At 43.9% G+C, this 19153-nt stretch overlaps 1 protein-coding gene across 5 annotated transcripts in view; it reads right to left on the bottom strand.

Moving 5' to 3' along the window:
- LOC111080672 (CUGBP Elav-like family member 1) overlaps positions 1 to 19153 on the bottom strand; it is a 52013-nt gene that overhangs the window by 7899 nt on the left and 24961 nt on the right. For 4 of the 5 annotated variants that reach the window (XM_022376416.2, XM_022376421.2, XM_022376474.2 and 1 more), the window contains 2 exons: positions 4068 to 4246; positions 124 to 622 (listed from right to left, as the gene is read on the bottom strand). In XM_022376416.2, the coding sequence (XP_022232108.2) occupies positions 124 to 622; positions 4068 to 4246 (678 nt within the window). Of the gene's footprint in view, positions 1 to 123; positions 623 to 4067; positions 4247 to 19153 lie in introns of those variants that run through there. The other variant, XM_041594797.1, reaches the window with a different exon arrangement.

Below are 19153 nucleotides of genomic sequence, written 5' to 3'. Positions count from 1 at the left end.
ACTGAACCGATCGATCAGATTGGAGTTTGGATTTTTGGTTGGGGATGTGGGGGGGGGAATCACTCGAAGTGGGGCAGTTCTTAAGATTTAGGGCTCTTAACGTCGAAATATTCCTCCACTCACCTGGCAGATAATGAGCCGGACTCAGTCCATAGCTGTGCAGCTGCTGGTACAGCTGTAGGTGCGCCGCTGCCGCTGGATCGCCGCCCAGGTAGGCCGCTGCCGCCGCCGCAGCTGCTGCGGCTCCCTGGTGCGGATTGCCCGTCAGCAGTGTGGGCGCCATTGAGGCATTCAACTGGGCCGAAGTCGGCACCGAGACCATGGCCGTCTGGGTGCCGTTGCCCTGCTGCTGTACAGGCGGCACGGCGGCCAGTGCTGCTGCCATGGAGGGATTGGGCCTGGCCGCCGAGGGCGGGGCCGCAATTAGGGCGGTGGCTGTGTTGGCGGTGGGCGTGGTTGCAGCAGCAGACGCTCCACTGGCCGTCTGGCCGGTCAGCGCGTTGATGCCGCAGAAGGCGTGCAGCTGCTGCATTTTCTTCTGGTCCTTCTCCTTCTGCGTGTCGGCGAACTTGACGACAAGCGGTGCGGAGCAACCCTCCATAGTCTGACTCTGGTGAAGGGACTGGAAAGAGCAACAAAAATGGTGTATAGAGGTATTATTTCAATGTTATACATACAGAACAGACTTGAACAGACTTGAATAGCTTTGCACAAACTTGCACAGACTTGAACAGAATCGAACAGACTCAAACAGACTGGAACAGGCTTGCACAGCTTTGTCAGAGAGCGCTAACAGCTGTAACCGGGATCGATTAACAGTCTGTTAAGCTGCGCTGTAAACCAGCGACATTGCCCTGTTACAGCTGCTACCCTACACAGGGCCTGTTAACTGCTATTCTTTAATTTTCTATAATTACTATATCTTTAATTCCATTTCTACACTGTTAATTAATTCAAATTTATATATTTTTTAAATGTATAAGTATTTATCCATGAATCCAGCCCCTGCAATATCGAACTTATATTTTCATTAGCCTTTTCCTTACGCCCAAAATGCACAACACCTTCTTCGTACTACCAATAAAGAAACCCCCCCTCAAGCTAACTGTGTGTAACTACGAGGACCTGTTTAAAAAGGTCGGAAATTTCCCTAATTACTTTGTAGCCAAGAGCAGTCGCAGCAGCAGTCGCAGCAGCAGCAGCGAGCGACAGTGGCAAAACAATGCGCCGGCCATAAAAGTCGCGCCAGAGCCGCAAGAATTATAGTCAATGTAATTAAAGAGCACTTCTGGTGCCTGCCACGATACAGGCGTGCCCAGCCGCACGTAGAGGCAGGCGGCAGGCAGCATGCGGCAGGCAGACGGCAGGATGCAGGCCCCAGAGTTGCCACCGTCACCACAATTGAGCGGAAGTTTTGGGCCCGGGAGCCGCCGCCATAGCCGTGGATGAGTTTCAATGATAAAGTCTACATAAACCGGAAAATAAGTAAAGTGGCTAACCTCCCAGCCAGCCCACAGCCCACAGCACCACTCCATCCCCACCGCCCCCTAAATGGCAGCCTTGGCTAAATGTTTGGCCTGGTTTCGAGAGTTCAGCGTGGAATTTCGTTTGTTTTTGGGCTTAGCAGAAAGGTGTAAATTAAGTCGCCTAAGCGGACAAATGGGTCTGCGCTGTCAGATCTGTTGTGGCTCGGAAGGAGGCAGAGGAAGGACGCTCGGGTGGGGTCGGGACACGGCTTAAGTGCGCGTCATTATTCTGATGCTGTAAGCCGCCTCATCTCAGTGGCCATAAAACTTATCAAACTGTGCTCAGCCTCTGGCTGCTGGCCGGCTTTTGAGTAGGTCTTCTGCTCCTGCCGCAGCTAAAACTCAGCGAGAAAGGTATTTAAATGTATAAAGAATGGCAAGGGATTTTAATTTCAAGCGAAAGTAATTAATTCCCCATCAATTAAGTCATTAGAATACTGCAAAAAATATATTTAAAATATTGAAAATATTTAATGGCAGTTAAAAATAACTTTAATATTGCCTCTAACTGGGGATCTTCTGGCCAGTAGCAAACAGTAAATGGGTTAAATGAGCCCTTAGCTTAGTCAAGAGTTTTGCATTTGCAAAACTGACTGAATCGCATTCCAAACTTAGGGGGAAAGGGGAACCTCCAACCACTTGACAAATTAGCGAGAGACGAGAGCAGAAAAACAAAAAAACGAAGCAAAGAAAATTTTGCATGCGTTGAAAAATGCCATCATCATTTGCTCTCTGCCAGCAAGCCATCAACCCATCCCTGCCTGCTGCCCTCTCGCTGCTATTCCTGTTTTATGTATAGAAAAGCAGAGTTAATGGCGGAGGAGCAGCAGCAGCAGCAGCAGCCGTGGAAGGGCAGTGCAGGATAAATTGCTGGGGCTATAAACATGGCACATTAATATTAAATGCATTTTGCCAGCAGCCAGCAGCCAGCAGCCATCAGCTTGAGCTTCTTTGGGTTGCTTACGTGGGCTTGGGGGGTGGACTGGCAAATTTCATCACATTGGATTGCATTTGGATGGCGTTGCATACTTTCAGGCGCCAATAGACTGCAATGACTTTGCAACCCTCGCCGCTTGACTGAATCGAGCCAAATCATTTTGCTGCTGGTGCTGGTCCCGGTCCTGGCCAGCTGCATCTTCAGCTCCAGCTTCAGCTTCAGCCTAAGTATCAGCTTTAGGGGGTCCATCTTCAGGTCTGGGAGCAAGCAACCCAAGCTCATTGCCGGCTCGTGCGTGACTGGCATCCCGTAATTTGACTTCAAATGCATTAAAATCGCAGGCACACACACATAGACACATGGCCCTGTACAGTGGTAACTCGTGTGTGGGAACATATCAAACAGGAGTATACACGTATAATTCTGAGCACTGGGCGTTGGTTTGTTTTCTGCCAGAGGCTGCTCCTGGAGCTCCATCCAAATAAGAGTCACAGCAAGATCTCAACTGCAGGCAGGGGTACAGTACAGTAAAACTATTCCACTATTCCAATGCCAATCCTGAGCACAGCTATCCCAAACCTAGTAGAACCCAAAAAGACTTCTCTGGTACAGTCGTAATCCCCTCCTGCAATGCAACAACTAAGAACCACAAAATCCAGTTCAGCCTGTACTCTGTTCCCTGTGCTTGTGTGTGTGTGTGTAAATGTATGCATGTATGGCTTTATAATGGCTCTGGCCCACCCACAACAACATTCATCTTGCAAAAGGCGACAAATTATGTGCAATATACACAGAGCAGAGAACAGAGCAGAGAACAGAGACAACATGCTTGGACTGCCCTGCCCTGTCCTTTCCCTCTCCCCCACCCACTGCCCTCAAGCACTGTGTCCCTCTCGCTCTCTCCCCTTACATGTGTTTGTGTGTGTTTGGCTGTCGGAAGTTTGTAATTTTGCCTGTTTCCGGCGCAAAACTTGCATTAGTGTACGAGTGTGTAGGGTGTGTGTAGGTGTGTGTGTAGGGTTGTGTGTGTGTGTGTGTGTGGGTGGCTGTGGATGGGTTACTTGGCTATCCAGCATTCCCGTTGACTTCTTCCGCTGCCAGAGGCGGCGTCTTGCTTGCATTTCTGCTTCCTGTTTGACGGTTGCATGCGGTTTTTGTTGCTGCCTGCCTGCCTGCTGCCTGCCTGCTGCCTGCCTGCTGCCTGCCTGCCATTGTGGAATGAAGCTGTGCTTTAGTGTGTGTGTGTGTGTCTGTGTGAGAGAGAGTCGTGTTTTATATGCGCGACTCTTGCCGCCACTGCAATTAATCATTGCGACAGTTTTTCCCACACACACCACAGCAGCAGCAGCAGCAGCAGAACGATGAGATTGTTAAGCGGCTTTGATTGGACTTAAAGGTGATTTTTTGGCCAGCATTAGAGAGTAGTCGCTGCAGTATTATTTTTATCTGCTTTAATGAACCTCGAAATGCAATAAATTCAGCAAAGTGTACTCTAGATTTATTCTCTCTTTGCTCACATTAAATAGAAAAAATTCTGCTATGCAATTTTTGTCATAAGCTTAAATGCAGAGCTCTCTCAGCATTCCACTTGCACCTCCACTCACCTTAATCGCCCCAATGGCGTTCTGTTTGGTTGCGAATGTAACGAAGGCACAGCCCTTGCTCTGTCCGGCCTGATCCCGGAGCACGGTGCACTCCTCAATGGTGCCGTGGCCCGTGAATAGCTGCCTCACATCGGCCTCCGTGTACTTTTTGTTCAGCATGCCAACGAAAAGTTTACGCTCTGTAAATACATCAAATGGGAAAAACAAACACACACACAACTGTATTAAAAATAAAATACAAATGTTACAAATGTTACAAATAAAATAATATAAATGCTCGTACAAGCACAAGTTGAAGTAGAAGAATGCCGGCAAATGCTGGCATACAAATTAACATTAACATAAATAACAATTGCGAAAATTACGTGAGGCGGGTCAAGAGGTCGCTCGTCCGCACAAACTACGCAGCATCGTGGTGGCGGCGGGGGCAACTGTTTACATTTGCTTTTTTTTTTTTGTTTTTTAAAGCCAAACTTAATGAGTTGCCGATGCAGAAGGGACGGACGCACGGGCACGGGCACGGGCAAGGGTACGGGTATCCGGAGTGACTATTATTATGGCTTGCGGTGCGCGGTACTTTATCCAGCCCTCAGCCCGGCACACGGCTGTAAAAATGTTGCCCCAGCTGAGGCTGAGGCTGATTGACTAACTGACTGACTGACTGACTGACGTCAGCTCCAAATGGTGGGCATAAAAATGACATTAAAAGCGCGCACACACACGCACAGGTGAATGCATGTGAGTGCAGGGATATACGCGTGTGTGTGTGTGTGTAGCTTAACAGCTTTAAAGCTTATGGGGGGGGAGAAACAAAGGTGACACAGCACTGAGAATTTAGCTGTTTTCAAGCTAAAACTTGTCTTAAAATTTAAATATTTTTTGTGTGATAATTATTAAAGACAAATATTATGTAAATGCCATCATTATAACTTATAAGCGCATAATTTTTTCCATGGAGCTGGATTAAATTGTAGATGTATCTGTAGACTCCAAAGGAAAAATTAAGAGCATTATTTTGTCTGGCATTAAATTAAAATGATTGAGCAATAATAATGTCTGATGAATATTGAGTTGTTTTATTGGCTAAAACTAGCAGACTCTTCGCTTAATAACTCTCTAGAAAAATCTCTAGAAAACTGTTCCTAAAACTCTCTGCAAAACTCTCTTCTCTAGCATCTACAATTCGTGGTTTCCCCATGGCTCCCCCGTGGCACCCCCCACCAACACGTGAAAATATGTTGAGTACATGTTTTTTTTTATGAACTCTTAGCTGTGGCTCTTAAATACGTTAATGAGCTCCCAATGTGCGTGTTGACTTTGCCCCGTTTAACGATCGACCAGCAAGTATTTAACCCAAATTGTTCAGCACATGGCACATGGCGTATGAGTGATATTTTTTTTTTTGGGAGGGGAGCTTGCAATTAATCAGAGAACAACTTTGTAAGCAGCTGGGACCTGTAAGGGAAAACGCAACTTTAAGCTCTGCAACAATAAATCGTCTTCATCTTTGCCCTGTAAATTCACATGTGTGGCGGGGCGGGGTCGGGGGTGTGCATCCCTACTGCATCCAAACGAGAACATTTGTAGAGGGAAAAGTTTTGTGCATGGCAATTGTTATGCTTTATCTGAGGCCCCAGCCTGCCGAGTGGGGGGGAGTGGATGTGTAGTGAGGAGTGGCACAACTTTTTTTGGGGGGGGGGGGGCGCACATGCAAAAGACTAAAAACGCAATCGCAACAAATCGAATCAATGCAACAAGAACGGGGAACGGGGCACGGGGCACGGGGCACGAGGCGGACTGCAGCAATAAGAAGGAAAAACTTTTCATTCTGCAACACTTTCGAACACTCTCCCAGCAGCCAGCAGCCCAGCAGCCAGTGGAGAGTGTGTTCCTTTTCTGCCCTTTTTTCTGCCCCCTAAAGTTTTGCCAGAGACACAAACAACACACACACATACGCATACTGTGGGTGGGGGGGGACTCTGGAATTCTCTCAAAAACAAACTAAGCGTGCGTTCAAACCACTTTTGATACTCTAACTACAGCAGATGAGTGTGGATCACTGCGTTAAGCAATGAAGTTTGTACGAGTTCAAATGCTAAGACGGGAAAGTCAGGAATTACCTAAGGAATTTATAAAAATTCAGAACTTTAAAGCGTGAATGGCATAATAATTAAAGGGGTGCTCTTCAAATAAATTCAATATATTTTTGGTTCATCTTTCTGTTGTTTTTAAATGTCTTGTTCAGGGCAGCAGCGCTGTTAGCATGCCAGCGGTAACAGTAACAGCCATTTGCTGGTCTTGCTAACAGCGGACTGTTAGCTCGCTCGCGCTCTCGTGCCCTTCGCTCTCGCGCTGTTTGCTCGCGATCCACACGGCTCTCCAAGCACTAGCGCCAGCTGTAAGCTGCACCGAACACTCTCAAAAATAATAACAACAAAGGCTTGCAGCTCTAAGCATTCTCCGTTGCTCGCTTGATTTTGTTGTTTCAAGGGCATCCGCCTAGTCACCAATCCGCCAAAGCCCACTTGGTGTCAAACTCCTTCACAGTAAACCTTCTTCCAGTTGGCAGGGGTGTCGTAAAGTATAAATATAGAAAATTGTGTCGCTGCAAGGGAAGTGATTGGAAATTGTTGCATTCGCCTGGAGTTGGCACTGGGAGGTGATCCGTGGAGACCCCCAAGCCGGAGCACTCAGAACGCACTCAACCTGTTAGAAGAAGAATCCCCCACCCCCCCCTGCCCACCCCTTGCACAGCAGCCTTATCGTGTGTGAGGTGGAAACTTTTTTCCAACTGAGCCCCCGGGTTGCGAGGCGGCATTCCTGTGTGCTAAACATATACGAAAGGAGCGAGCACTGGTTATAGTTCTTCTTCTCTACGGCTTTTGTTTGAACAGCAGACCAGGCAGGCAGGCAGCCAGCCTCTCTCTCTCACTCTCTCTCTCACTCTCTCTCTGGGTCTCTTTGGGTCTGTCCGGCACATGTGCGAAATTTATTTGAGGTTAGTTCAGGTGTGACACGGAAAGTAACATTTTATATATTTATTGTATGGATTTGCCATTTTAAGTTGAAACTTTTTGCCCGACCAAAAGAAGATAGCACGAATGACAAAAGGAGGTGAAAACTTATTGCCGACACCTGAGTCCTCCTCGTGCTCGTGCTCGTGCTCGTCCTCGCCTCAGCCTCTGTCCCACTTGAACAGCTTGTTAAGGACCTCTTTTGTATTTGGCATCGCTGATTGGAAAGTTTTATGCGCACGTGATTTTTCCACTGATGATAAAAGCGGTTGCTTGCGCAAAGTCCAGGTCCAATAAAAAAACAAAAAAGAAAAGAAAGGGAATGCCAAAGTATTCGCTTTTGTGTGTGCCATTGACGTGGTTGGCCAAATTGCTTGAAGATCGAATGCCTCGCAGTGGCAGTGGCAGTGGCAAAAGGGGGAAGCCCCTTTGCCTCATTCATTAAGGTTTATGGCTCATTTCCATGGCTCATTCCACCCACAACGAACTGGCAGCAATCTCCGCATTAATTCGGCTTTAGGCAGTTTATCATTTTCACCTTTTTCGATGGTGCTGGCGTCGGCGGGGGCGGCGGGGGCGGAACCACAAGCCACCAAAAGAAGAAGCAAACTGCAGCAGCATCTCATTTGAGTGAAGTCAGGGCACCCCCTCTCCATTTTCCTGCCTCTTTCTCTCACTTGCTCAACCAGTACTTATCTCTCTCTGTCTCTCTGTCTCTCTCTCTCTGTCTCTCTGTGTGTGTCAGTCCTCTGGGCCATTACAGTTGCAGAAATTGCAATTTCACGACAATTACCACAAATTGGTTTCCTCAACTGGCTGGGCGAACATTTCGTTTCGCCCGTTTCGCTCGTCGTGTCGTCCTTCCGCCTTACAATTATGCAGCAAAGTTCGCTTCGCTTTTTTTGGGACTGAGAGAGAGCGTGGCTGAAGGAGGCGGCGAACTTCCGGCTGTGGCATATGCATTGTAAGTTCATCCTTGGGAAGCCCTCTGGAAGCGGACCAACTCTGCCATATGATGTCGTTAACTGTCTTAAGATTTATATGCACAGTCAAAAGCGGAAACTGCACTTATATGCGCCGCACCCCCACACCACACCAGCCACCGCCCACAAGATATGTCCCCTCATATATTTCACTTCACACTTGAGACATCAACTTTTGTGTCAAGTCGACTTCTGCCTACCCAGGCACACCCTGCCCCCGGTGGCCAAAGTTTGTCATGTGCATAATATTTTTTGCCCCCTATAGGATTTTTTTTTTTTTTGGCTCCTATTGGAGTTTTCTGTGTGGAGCCAGCCAAGCATTAGATTGCATTCAATTTGCATTACAATTAAATTCTCTCTCGCTCTGTCTCTCTCTTAATTATTTTCTGCTACGCTGTTTGTGTTGGCTTTAAGCGAATTAAGCGACCGACTGCGACTCCGACTCGGTCCTGTGTAAATGTTTATAATGCCGAGCAGGAAGTTCGAAATGCTTGGGCATACTTTATGTACTTTCTGGCGGCATTGACAGCAACCACAATATCACACACAGTCAGCCACGAAAGTACACGTGCACACGTACATGTGCACATGTGTGGAGTGGCAAATGATACGCACTTAAGTATGCTATGGGAATAGTTTAAGGGAGCTGCGAGGCAGGGAAGTGTGGATGCTCTTTGACTTAAAAGCTACTATAAAATATTAAAATATATATATTATAATATAATAATAATATATATACATATAATTATAATATATTGTATAATATATATTAAAATATATTTAATTCTGAGGGGATTAAAAATGAATGTGGCTGAGTCTTCTATAAGCATTATTTAAAGCTGGATAATGCTAAATATCTGAGCAGAATATTTCATTTTTTTCATTAAATAAAAGAGAGTTAACTCCTAAAATTACAAAACTAAATCAACAAGAATTTATTCAAGTATAAAAGTGCCAAAATTTAGCCAAAGCGCTGCAGTTATTCGACTACGATAACTTGTAGTCATACAGCACTAAAAAATAAATGCAACCCTGCCGCACACACCTTTTGCTGCAGTGTAAACCAACCACAAACAAAAGTCAAACGCATTAAGCAGAACAATTGCATTCATGGCAATGCGAATGAAGCGAACGCATAAAACTTTGTCGAAGGAGACTCGCTCGCCCGAGGATTGTCAGCTGAGATTTGCATATATCGGATGTACCCAGAAATTTGCTACTAATGCGAGAAACAATAAAATGAGGTGCAGCACGGGGGAACAGAGGGGATAAATGTTAAACATGCCAGCCAGATTTATACACACACATTCATAACACATATCACACACCTCGAACACTCACACACACACACAGACACAGACACTCTGGTGGAATGGGAGTGTTGGAAAGCGAAACGAGTGAAACATTATTCAAAGCATTGGGGCCTGGGGCCACAAAGCTGTCCCCCCAGTAAGAGAAGTGAAGTGAAGTGCAGAGCTGTAAAGCAATACATATGTAAAAACAGATGTGAACAAGTTAGCTAATGGCTATAAGTCCCCCCACCCCTACACACACACACCCAATAAATGCCACACAGACACACTCAGCCATCATTTGAGAAATTATTATTTATATTTATATTGAGATTTTGGGCTTGCAGTTTCCAGTTTCAGTTTCGAGTTTCAGTTCTGCTGTAATGCCTTTGTTTGACTTTGACTTTGGTTTCGATTTCCTTGGGCTGTTATTTAACTGGTTCTAATTTCGGCTGTGTAAGCACAGCTGTAAGAAATATTACTTTTGTGTGTCCATCAACCTCTGAGTTCTGCTTGTGTGCTATCTGCCAGCTTCCCATGGAATCTTCAATTAATTATGATGCGTACATAACCCCATTGTTGTCTCTATGCTGCTGTTTAATCGCCTGCTAAGCCTGTGCTTGGATTGGGTTTCAATTAAAATTTAGCATGGGTATGCATACATATATTCTGTCTCGGTTTCATTAGAACTCACACACACAGGTGCACAGTACTGTACTGTGTGTGTGTGTGTGTGTATACTGTACAGATTAACAGCAGGCCTGATAAAGTGAAAATGCCATGCAGATGCCGTTGCACATGTGCATAAACCAACAACAACTTTCAAGTGCTCCTCCCCCCCACGTCCCTCCCCACAACGCGTTGCGGAGTTTGCTGGAACTTTTCACATATTTGTATCTGTTTGTGTTGTTAAGTAGTTCCCTCGTTGCCTCGCTGCCTCCGTTCCTTCGTTCTTTCGGAGGAACTCTCAGCGCTCTCAGCTGCATAAATATTTATTGCACAAAAATTTCAAGTGAGAATGCAGAAATTTCCATTGCATACTTACGGCATTGGGTACGTGCCTTGCTCCTGCTGCCGCTCCTCTCATAATTAATTTAAAGCCACGCCAATTGAGAAAAAAAAAAATGTTGTAAAATGGGAAAAATTATGATACTCATTGCTCGTCAAAATACACTAAAATGGGGTATTACACACACACACACACACACCGATATGAGGGGGTATGATGCCGATCCACAAGCCGAATTGTTCATTCCCGTGATGGCCAGGTTTATAGCCCAGCCCGAAGGGGCCAACAGACAAACTTATTGCGGTGCAGAAATTTTTATGTTTTAATTCAATTAAGCTCCCTGGCGGTGTTGAGTCTCGAGAGCAAAAAAAAAAGAAAGAGACAGCGATGGGGAGATAACGAGAGCGAGAGAGAGAGGCAGAGCGGAGACCCGACCTCTGTGGGCGACGCGTTTAATGCGCACAAATTTCGACATTTCTTTCCCGCTGCTCTCTGCGCCCTCCCACTCCCCACTCCTTACTCCCACGCCCTGTCTGCGCAACATATTTGCATAATTTTGCAATAATTGACAAGCGGAAAATGTTGATGCGGAAACGGAAATTAAAATGGAATTTTCAACTAAAAGTGTTCTTCTTCTTTTTTTTTTGTGTGTGTGCGCGCTTTGCCACGTTTTTGCCACCCGGTGACGTTTCGTAAGAAATAATTATGTGCATGTAATTAATTTAGAACAGGAATAAGAGAGGGAGAGGAGCACTTTGGTGGTGGCTGCTTTGAGCTTTACTTTTTATGGCTCTGAAATATTAGTGTTTATATATTTTATGTAGAGTGGATTGACCAAAGGCAACAAAGGTGTGAGGCATAAAGACTAATAACAGGGGAAGGATAACAAAAATATTCTGTCAAAGACAGATCTATAGCTTGGTCAGAAGACGCTCATTGATGATAACATCAATAAATTTGAGGGGTCAACAAAAATATATAATATAATAATATTTTACCAATACTTTCTTTCAAGATAAATTAATAGAAAAAAAACTTGGATGCTCTTTAAACAAGTTAGCGCTCTTGTAGGATCGAAAACACCGAATAGAAGACATAAAATAAGACAGATGAAGGCACATAAAATACATCCAATCAGAGCTCTAATTGCAGGGTGTTTTTTTCTTCATCCACTCCCACCTGCCCTCCCACGGTTGTTCCTCCCACACACATTATGCCTTCGCCTCCGCTTCCGCCACCACAAATACAATTAACAATCATAAAAGCTAATGACATTCGCGACGCCAACCGCTGCGACAAATGTACAAAATCATTAAACTCACCCAACTACCCCTGGCTCGGCTGCCCTTCCCCCAGCTAGTAGCTGCCACCAGCCCATCCCCTAGCCCTCCCTAATAACAGCCACTGACCGGACGGCGTCATCGACTCTGTCGACAGGAGCCAGCAGCAGCCAGGAGCCCGGGCACGTTTCGATTACGTTGGCAACACTTCCGGCCCGCGAGCGCCACAATTTCCGCCGCTGCAGCAGCAGCAGCAGCAGCAAAAAAGTGGAAGCTGCCTGCCACAGCTGAAGCAGAGAGGGGAAGCTGCACTAGGCACACTGCCAGCTGTCCTGCCAGCGAGTGCAGAGTGTGGAATGGGGGCTCTGAAGAGATCTCTCCCCCCACCACCACCAGCGTTGTTGCTCATTTTGGCCATTCGCTTGAAGGGTTCATTTGTGTGCTGTTATGTGAGGGATATTTTGTGAGTCTTGTATTCAATTTGAATGCCCGTCAAAGAGGAGGGTTTTATGACTATGATGGGAGTTTGGAAAGCGGTGAGATAATAATATATAATATATATTTAATATATATTCAAATTACATACTATAATATTATTAATATATATAATAAAATAATATATACGTGCTTAATTCGAAATCAATCAACAAAGAAACATTCCATCAATAGAAAGAAAAATTTAAAATTTAATTTAAAAGAACTTTAATTTAATTTAATTTAAAATTTTTAATTTTTTTAAAATTTTGCTTAAATTTAAAATTAATTAAGTTAAAATTTAAATTTGGTGCACATTAAAACAAGCAGAAAATCTACAAAATATCTCCAATTATTCTATGTTAAATGTACATTTTATTGCACTTTCTTAAACGAAATAAATCGTATAAATCGTAGAACTACAGCTGCATGGAAAGAGTATTCTAGCTTCGGTTGTCCCGCTTTCATAGTTTTTTGTTGTGGGGTTTTTTTTTCTGTCCATCCATCCAATGACCGTTTCTGGCTGCCTTTGTGCTCCTCATTCAATTACCGCTGCCAGCAGCTATTCCTATTCTAATGTGCGCCCCACACCACCCCACCCCAGCCCAGCTCAGCCCAGCCCATTGCTGATGTTCTCAAGTGCTTCACTGGCAACTTGCCCTGAAGATGAGTTGTGCTTGAGGGGTACGCGGCAGATATACGAAAAGGGAGAGCAAGCGATGAAGGGGAGAACAAAATACACTGCAAGTGCAAGTGGATATAGCAAAAGTCATAGTGCCCCCGCACAGCGCTGCCCTCCCCTCTCCCATCTTTCGCTTAATATTTTCCCTAAATTTTGTATGTAATTTTTGTTGTGTTTTCGGTTCTTGGCAAGCTCGAAACCAAACCACTTGGAGATGGAGATGGAGATGAAGATGGCCTGGCATGGAACTACAAAGAAGTTTTTCCTCTGCTCAAGTGGAAAACTAGAAATGACTTAATGAAAAACCACTTGACCAATATCAATCAGCAAACTGTATGTAAATGTTCGCCTTCAATGGGATTTTCCATAAATAAATTTGGTTTTAATTTGGCCACTAATTGACGAGTAAATCGAGGCATCAAAATGTCAGGCCGAACAGAAACAAGAAAATCAGCAGGGAAAAATTCATTAGGCAGGAATTTGTACATCTGCCTGGCTGGCTGCATCTTTAGCTACAACTCAGCTATATCTCCGACATTCTCAGCGATTAATTTGCATTCAAATTTGAATTACACTTTTTTTCGTATCTGATTATTTGGCACAGGTCTGACTGAGGCTGGAGCTCAGGCTGTGGGGCAAACTGGTTCTGTGACGCACGCTCCCTGGAAACAATAAAGGTTGTTTGATGTTGTTCGTTGTTTGTGGGGGAGGGAGCGACACAGCGACACAGCGACACACTCGTCGTAAGGTAAGATACATTTGACGTTGTATCTTATGTCATTTTATCTCTCATGCCCTGCTGCACATTTAATCTCGTAGATTCTTGCCACTACTCTCTTCCCTCTCTTTGTCGCTTTTCAAGGTGTTTCTGCATATTTGCGGCTTTTTTCGGGCTGCTAGATGTCACGTCAAAAGTAATTTTGATTGCCAGTCTGTAAGTCAGGCAGCAGCATCTCGCCCCCCGAAAGCTGCTCAAATCATCCACCAGACACTCGTAAAATATCTCTTTGAGCTTCGCTTTATTTTTTTTGTTTTTTGTGACTTGCCTCAATATGCGCTTTGCATAATAATGAGGGGGGATCTTGAGGCAGCAAAAGTGATGGCAATGGGTGATTACTTTTGGGCCAAGCGAGGAGCAGCGGTGGAGCGCTGGAGCGTGTGTAGCTGCTTATAATATGCACCTTTTTTCCCTTTTGATTTGGGGCTTTGCAGCTTGATTCTGTGTAATAAAATCATTAACCATAAATGGTGGATGATTGAAAGGTTTCAGGTGGAATGCATAGAGAGCATGAAAAGCTGAAGAGTTCTTAAAAATCTCAGTAAGAAGAGCTAGCAAATAGTTCACTAACTTACAGATGGGTAACACCTTCCATGGAGCACAATTGATGGAAGATAATCAGCTGCGAATATTGTTTAATCAAAGTTTAGCTAATAAAATTAATTTACAGCTACCAAGAGAAGAGAGTAGAAGATAATACTGAGCATAGTCTGAATCTGTAAGTGCACTTCCCTTAAGCAGCTTTTGAATGTGAGTAATCTCTCAGTTAACTGCCAATGTTCCTGCCAAGAAAAGAACTACCAGTCTGGCTCCATTTAATCCCTGCTTAGACAGCTCCTCGTCTGCCTGCTATAACCAAATTTCTGGCAGCTGCAGCTCCTGCAGCATGCTGGGCACATTTTAGGCTCTGGCTGCTAATTAGCTCAAAATTCCTGAAGCGAAATTCATCTACGAAATGTGTGAGCTGCAGGCACAAGGATTTCCATGATTTCCATTTCTGCAGGCAGCATATAAACGTACATCGGCAGCAAGTTCAATATACATATATATCTATCCACATGTATATATGTATTTAATGATACTCATCCGACCGATTGCTCAGATAAATAGGCAATAAATGCGCATTTTGTTTCTCGTTTTAGTTGAGTTTCCCTAGCTCCAAGGTTTGCCCCATTATTCGTTCGATTGCTTCCCTTTTTTTTTTGTTGTCTGTTTTGGTTGAATTTTTCCTTGGTTCACATGTAAATATATGCAGACACATACGCCCAATACTTATGCATATGCATGGGGTATGGTATTGTGTGCCTTGTCTCTGGGAGTGTGTCGCAGCCCATTTGCTGGGGCAGGCAGGCAGCTCACACATCCGAGAATCAATTGATTACGTATTCCACATTGTTGTGTATTTGTCGCGACAGAGTTTCATTTCATTCTTATGGGAGGACCTTCCCCTCAGTCGATCAAGCGACCCATTGGCCCCCCCAGTACACACTGATTTCTCACCCCCCACATCCCCCCCCACCCCCTCAATTCCGTGCTGCTATTGAACTGTAACGCATTCAGTTTGTTGTTGTTGTTTTTTGTTGTTGTTTGTCTCTCATGCATTGTCTATGCAAAATGTGAATGTTGTTCATTCTGTGGTGTTCGTTGAACCCTCTCGTTGCTCTTGGCTTTTTGGTCACTTGTCTCTCTCTCTCTCTATCGATATTTGATGTTTGATTTGTTTGTGATTCAAAGGGGGTTCAATGGGCTAATGGCGCGTTCGACTGGGGCGTGGTTTTGCCCATTGTCAATTGGCTAAGAGTTCGGGACAAATTAGCTGCAAAACAAATTGAGTTGCAGCCAATGTGTGAGCGTGCGGGAAATAAATGGCTTTGATCTAGCGAAATTTACGATATCCTAAAATGGAATTGGAAATGCCAGAAGAGCGGGGCATGGCATTGGTCTTTGGTTCCTTTGTTGGTTCCTTCAGAGCATTAAAAACTTGTGCTGTAGGATCTCTTATTTATATTTCCTTCTGGGGTTCAGCTACATCTGTACCTCTAACTAAGTAAAGCTGAAACCCAACATCTGATTTAAATATTTAATTATATATTATATTATTATTATTTTTATTTTTATTATTATTATTCTGATTTAAATATTTATTTTATTTAATTATTTTAATTATTCTGATTTAAATATTTATTATATATTAATTATTATTATTATTATTATTATTATTATTATATTATTATTATATTATTATTATTATTATTATTATTATTATTATTTATTATATATATATTATAATATGCTTAATATTGTTGCACAGTTTAGCTTTAATCTAACTCCCAAACCCCTTCATTCATACCCCACCGAAAACGATGTTCGCTCTGCTCGCATCATAACCTCAAATTTCATATGCGACTGGCATACAGATAACCCCAAAATATTCTCATTACTGGCACTATTCCGCAGACATTGCTCTTCGTTCCTGCCAACCTCCCCCCGCCCCTCAAGTACTCCCCACCTATCGCTTTTCTATCATTCGCGTTTTCTTCCCTTCATGCGGAAGCCAGACATAACCTCACAGTTTAGGGAATTGTTGGCAGGGGTGGGGTGGGGGCCAAACTGCCTTCCCTGCCCCAACCCAGCAATTGTCTCCCGTCTAAGTTTGGCGCATGACTTGCATATTTATGCGATATATGCGAAATGAATTGTTGACTTTGAGTCCGACTTTGACGCTGACTCTGACTCTGACGCTGACTCTGGCCAGAAGCGTTTAGAGCGCACCAGCGAAGAGGCAGCGCCAAAGCGGCGATGATAAATCAGCAGCTAAAAGCGAAGCAAACACAGCTCAAAAGAAACGCAAAACGAGAAGAACAAATAAATAACTATAAATAAATAAAGTGCATATTTTAAGAGCAATTCGATGCAGGCAAAAGAGACAACAAAAAATATAATAATAATAATCTTTTGGGTAAGATCAAGTGACGAGGTACTACCCCTCGAAATGGGTGGGCAGGAATATGTGCCGAGCAGTGGCTGTGGCTGTGGCAGGGGGCAGGGAACACAAGTCAAAATGGCTGTCAGTCAAAAGTGAAGTGTAACATCTGTGTGTCTGTGTGGATGTGTGAGTGTGTTACATAAGGTTGTGGATTTTCGAATTTTGTGGCATTATAAATGTATATGTAAGTATGTACGTATTTCCCTGCCATTCTACTAACGTGTGCAAATGCGTTAACATAAATGTAACACGTTTCGCTGTGGTAACAACAGCAGCAGCAGCAGCAGCAGCAGTAGCAGCTACAACACCAACTATCCGCATGTCACGTAGCTTTTGCATGGCACCGACAGTGCCGGAGCCCGACCCCAAGGCAACCCCAAGAAACTGTCACATCAACGAACCGAGTGACAGACACAGCACCAAAAGAGGCAACAGTGTGGCCGTGGCCAGCAGACCCAAGAAGACGCTGCCGAAGTAGCGACGGAAAAGTGTGGCCAACCAAAGAGGAAGCAGGCGACGCTGACGAGTTGCATTTCATTGGCAGACTTTTGGTCTACTCAAACGAAATTAAATGCTAAAAATAGAAGCACAGGAACCATTTGGTAACAGCAGTCGATCCAATTCGATGCGATGGTTGGTTGGTTGATTAGATCTTTGGCAGAGCTGTGCTAATTGATCAGTCACAAAGCTGCTGGCCTGCATAAGTTACGCAAGAAACTGATGAACTTGACTTGGGGGAACACAGTTACAAAGCTGACTGGCTGTCTACCAAAATAGCTGCTAGGCGGATTAGTTGCTTGAGCTGCGATTAAATATTATGCGAATGAAAAGAACTAGTGCGAAAAAGTGATGGAATTTACTGATACTACTGCTAAAACAAAATCCATAATATATATATATATTCATATAATATAATAATATAAAATATATATATATATTCGTGGCTACTTTTTCGGTATTAGCAAACAGGTAGATTAACTTGTTCAATATTTGATTTTAATTGTGACTTAATATGATGAATATTATAAATATTAATATTATATTATATAACATATTCTATTATATTATATATTATATTAAATATGATATAATTTAAAATGGATTCTCTTAGCACTAGCAGTCATGCAGATGTTCAGCAAGAAACGATCTAAATAATAATCTAAGTCATCCAAATGCAAATAAATATAAAAGTAAATAAATAATAAATAATAAATAAATAAATGAATAAATAAAATAATATATATGATGCATAGCCAAACTAAATTAGTTTTTAAGCGAAAAAAAACAAAACAAGTACCAAAAGAGATAAGCAAACAAACTCAATATCCAACTAATTCCCCAGCCCACTGTACGTACAGCCAACTCTTTCTGGCCTGGCCCCATCTACTGGGAGTCCCTTGACAAAGCTCAAATTTAATTAGCTGCCCAGCAAGTGGCGACTGTAAATGAAATTACACACACACACACAAATAAAGAGAAATATGCATGCCACACTCAACCCTTTACAGACCGCCCCACCAACCCCCCCACAATGGTTTAACATTTAGCCACTTGGCGCAAAAAGGAAATAAAATACACGACAATCCAACAGAAAAACAAAACAAAACAAAAGAGCAGAAAAAGCACGGAACTTGCATCGAAACATGAAACACGCTCGACCCCCTTGATGCGCCCCCTTTCCGGTACTCCCAGCCCACCCATCACCCTCACCCAAACAAATTGCATTGCTCTCTGTGCTCTGTGCGCCCTCTAGCGGCCAGAACCCGCTTTGCTTTGTAATCCTCGCGAGCTTCACAATAAACACGAAAATATAATTTGCAACGTTTTTGCAGGCGACGCGCTTCCGCTGCCAAAGAGAAAAGTTGCAATGAGTTTTAGACAATGGAAGCGGCACAGTGAGCTGTGGCTAAGGCGAAACAGTTGGCAGCAGCAGGTGCACAAAATTGTAGTGCAAGTGATAAATTAATCAGTCGCTGAAACGGAATGCATAACGAACGCTTCGAGTGAGTGAAAGATCTATATCTATGAACTATTTTGTATGGGATTTTTTGATTCATTTTGATAATTAAATAGTGCATTTAATCGGTGATTAATCAGTCCAAATTTACGAGTACTAAAAGCATTTTAATGCAGCGCTTAGAAAGTTCCATTAACACCTTTCGAAAACCCACAAAATCTGTTTTGTTTTCCCCCACTCTAAAGTTAGTTAACTTTCGATGCCAGTTGCAAGTCGCAAGTGCACTCTGTGGACATTCACTGTACTGGGCAGGGGCTGTACTCGACTGGGTGGGTTTTTTGAATCAACGGTTGCCCACGCAAGTAACACTAATTACCTGGAACTAAATATGGCGCCGGATTTGGTGGCGGCAGCCAATACGTTGCCGTTATCGCCGGATACAACTGATGGCCATTTGTGGTCATGTTTGTGGACATCGCTGGCTGGTTTGGGTTTGGGTGCTGCTGTTGGTTTGGGTGCTGCTGATGGGCATGGCCATAGGGATGGTGCTGATGCTGATGGTGATGCTGATGCTGCTGATGCTGATGCGGTGGCGAGGGCGAGTGCTGTGTATGATGCTGCGGCGATGTGC

This window comes from Drosophila obscura, unplaced genomic scaffold, assembly GCF_018151105.1.
Source record: "Drosophila obscura isolate BZ-5 IFL unplaced genomic scaffold, ASM1815110v1 contig_37, whole genome shotgun sequence".
NCBI lineage: Eukaryota > Metazoa > Arthropoda > Insecta > Diptera > Drosophilidae > Drosophila > Drosophila obscura.
The sequence above is the reverse complement of the archived record's forward strand: the minus strand, read 5'-3'. Positions and strand labels throughout refer to the sequence as shown.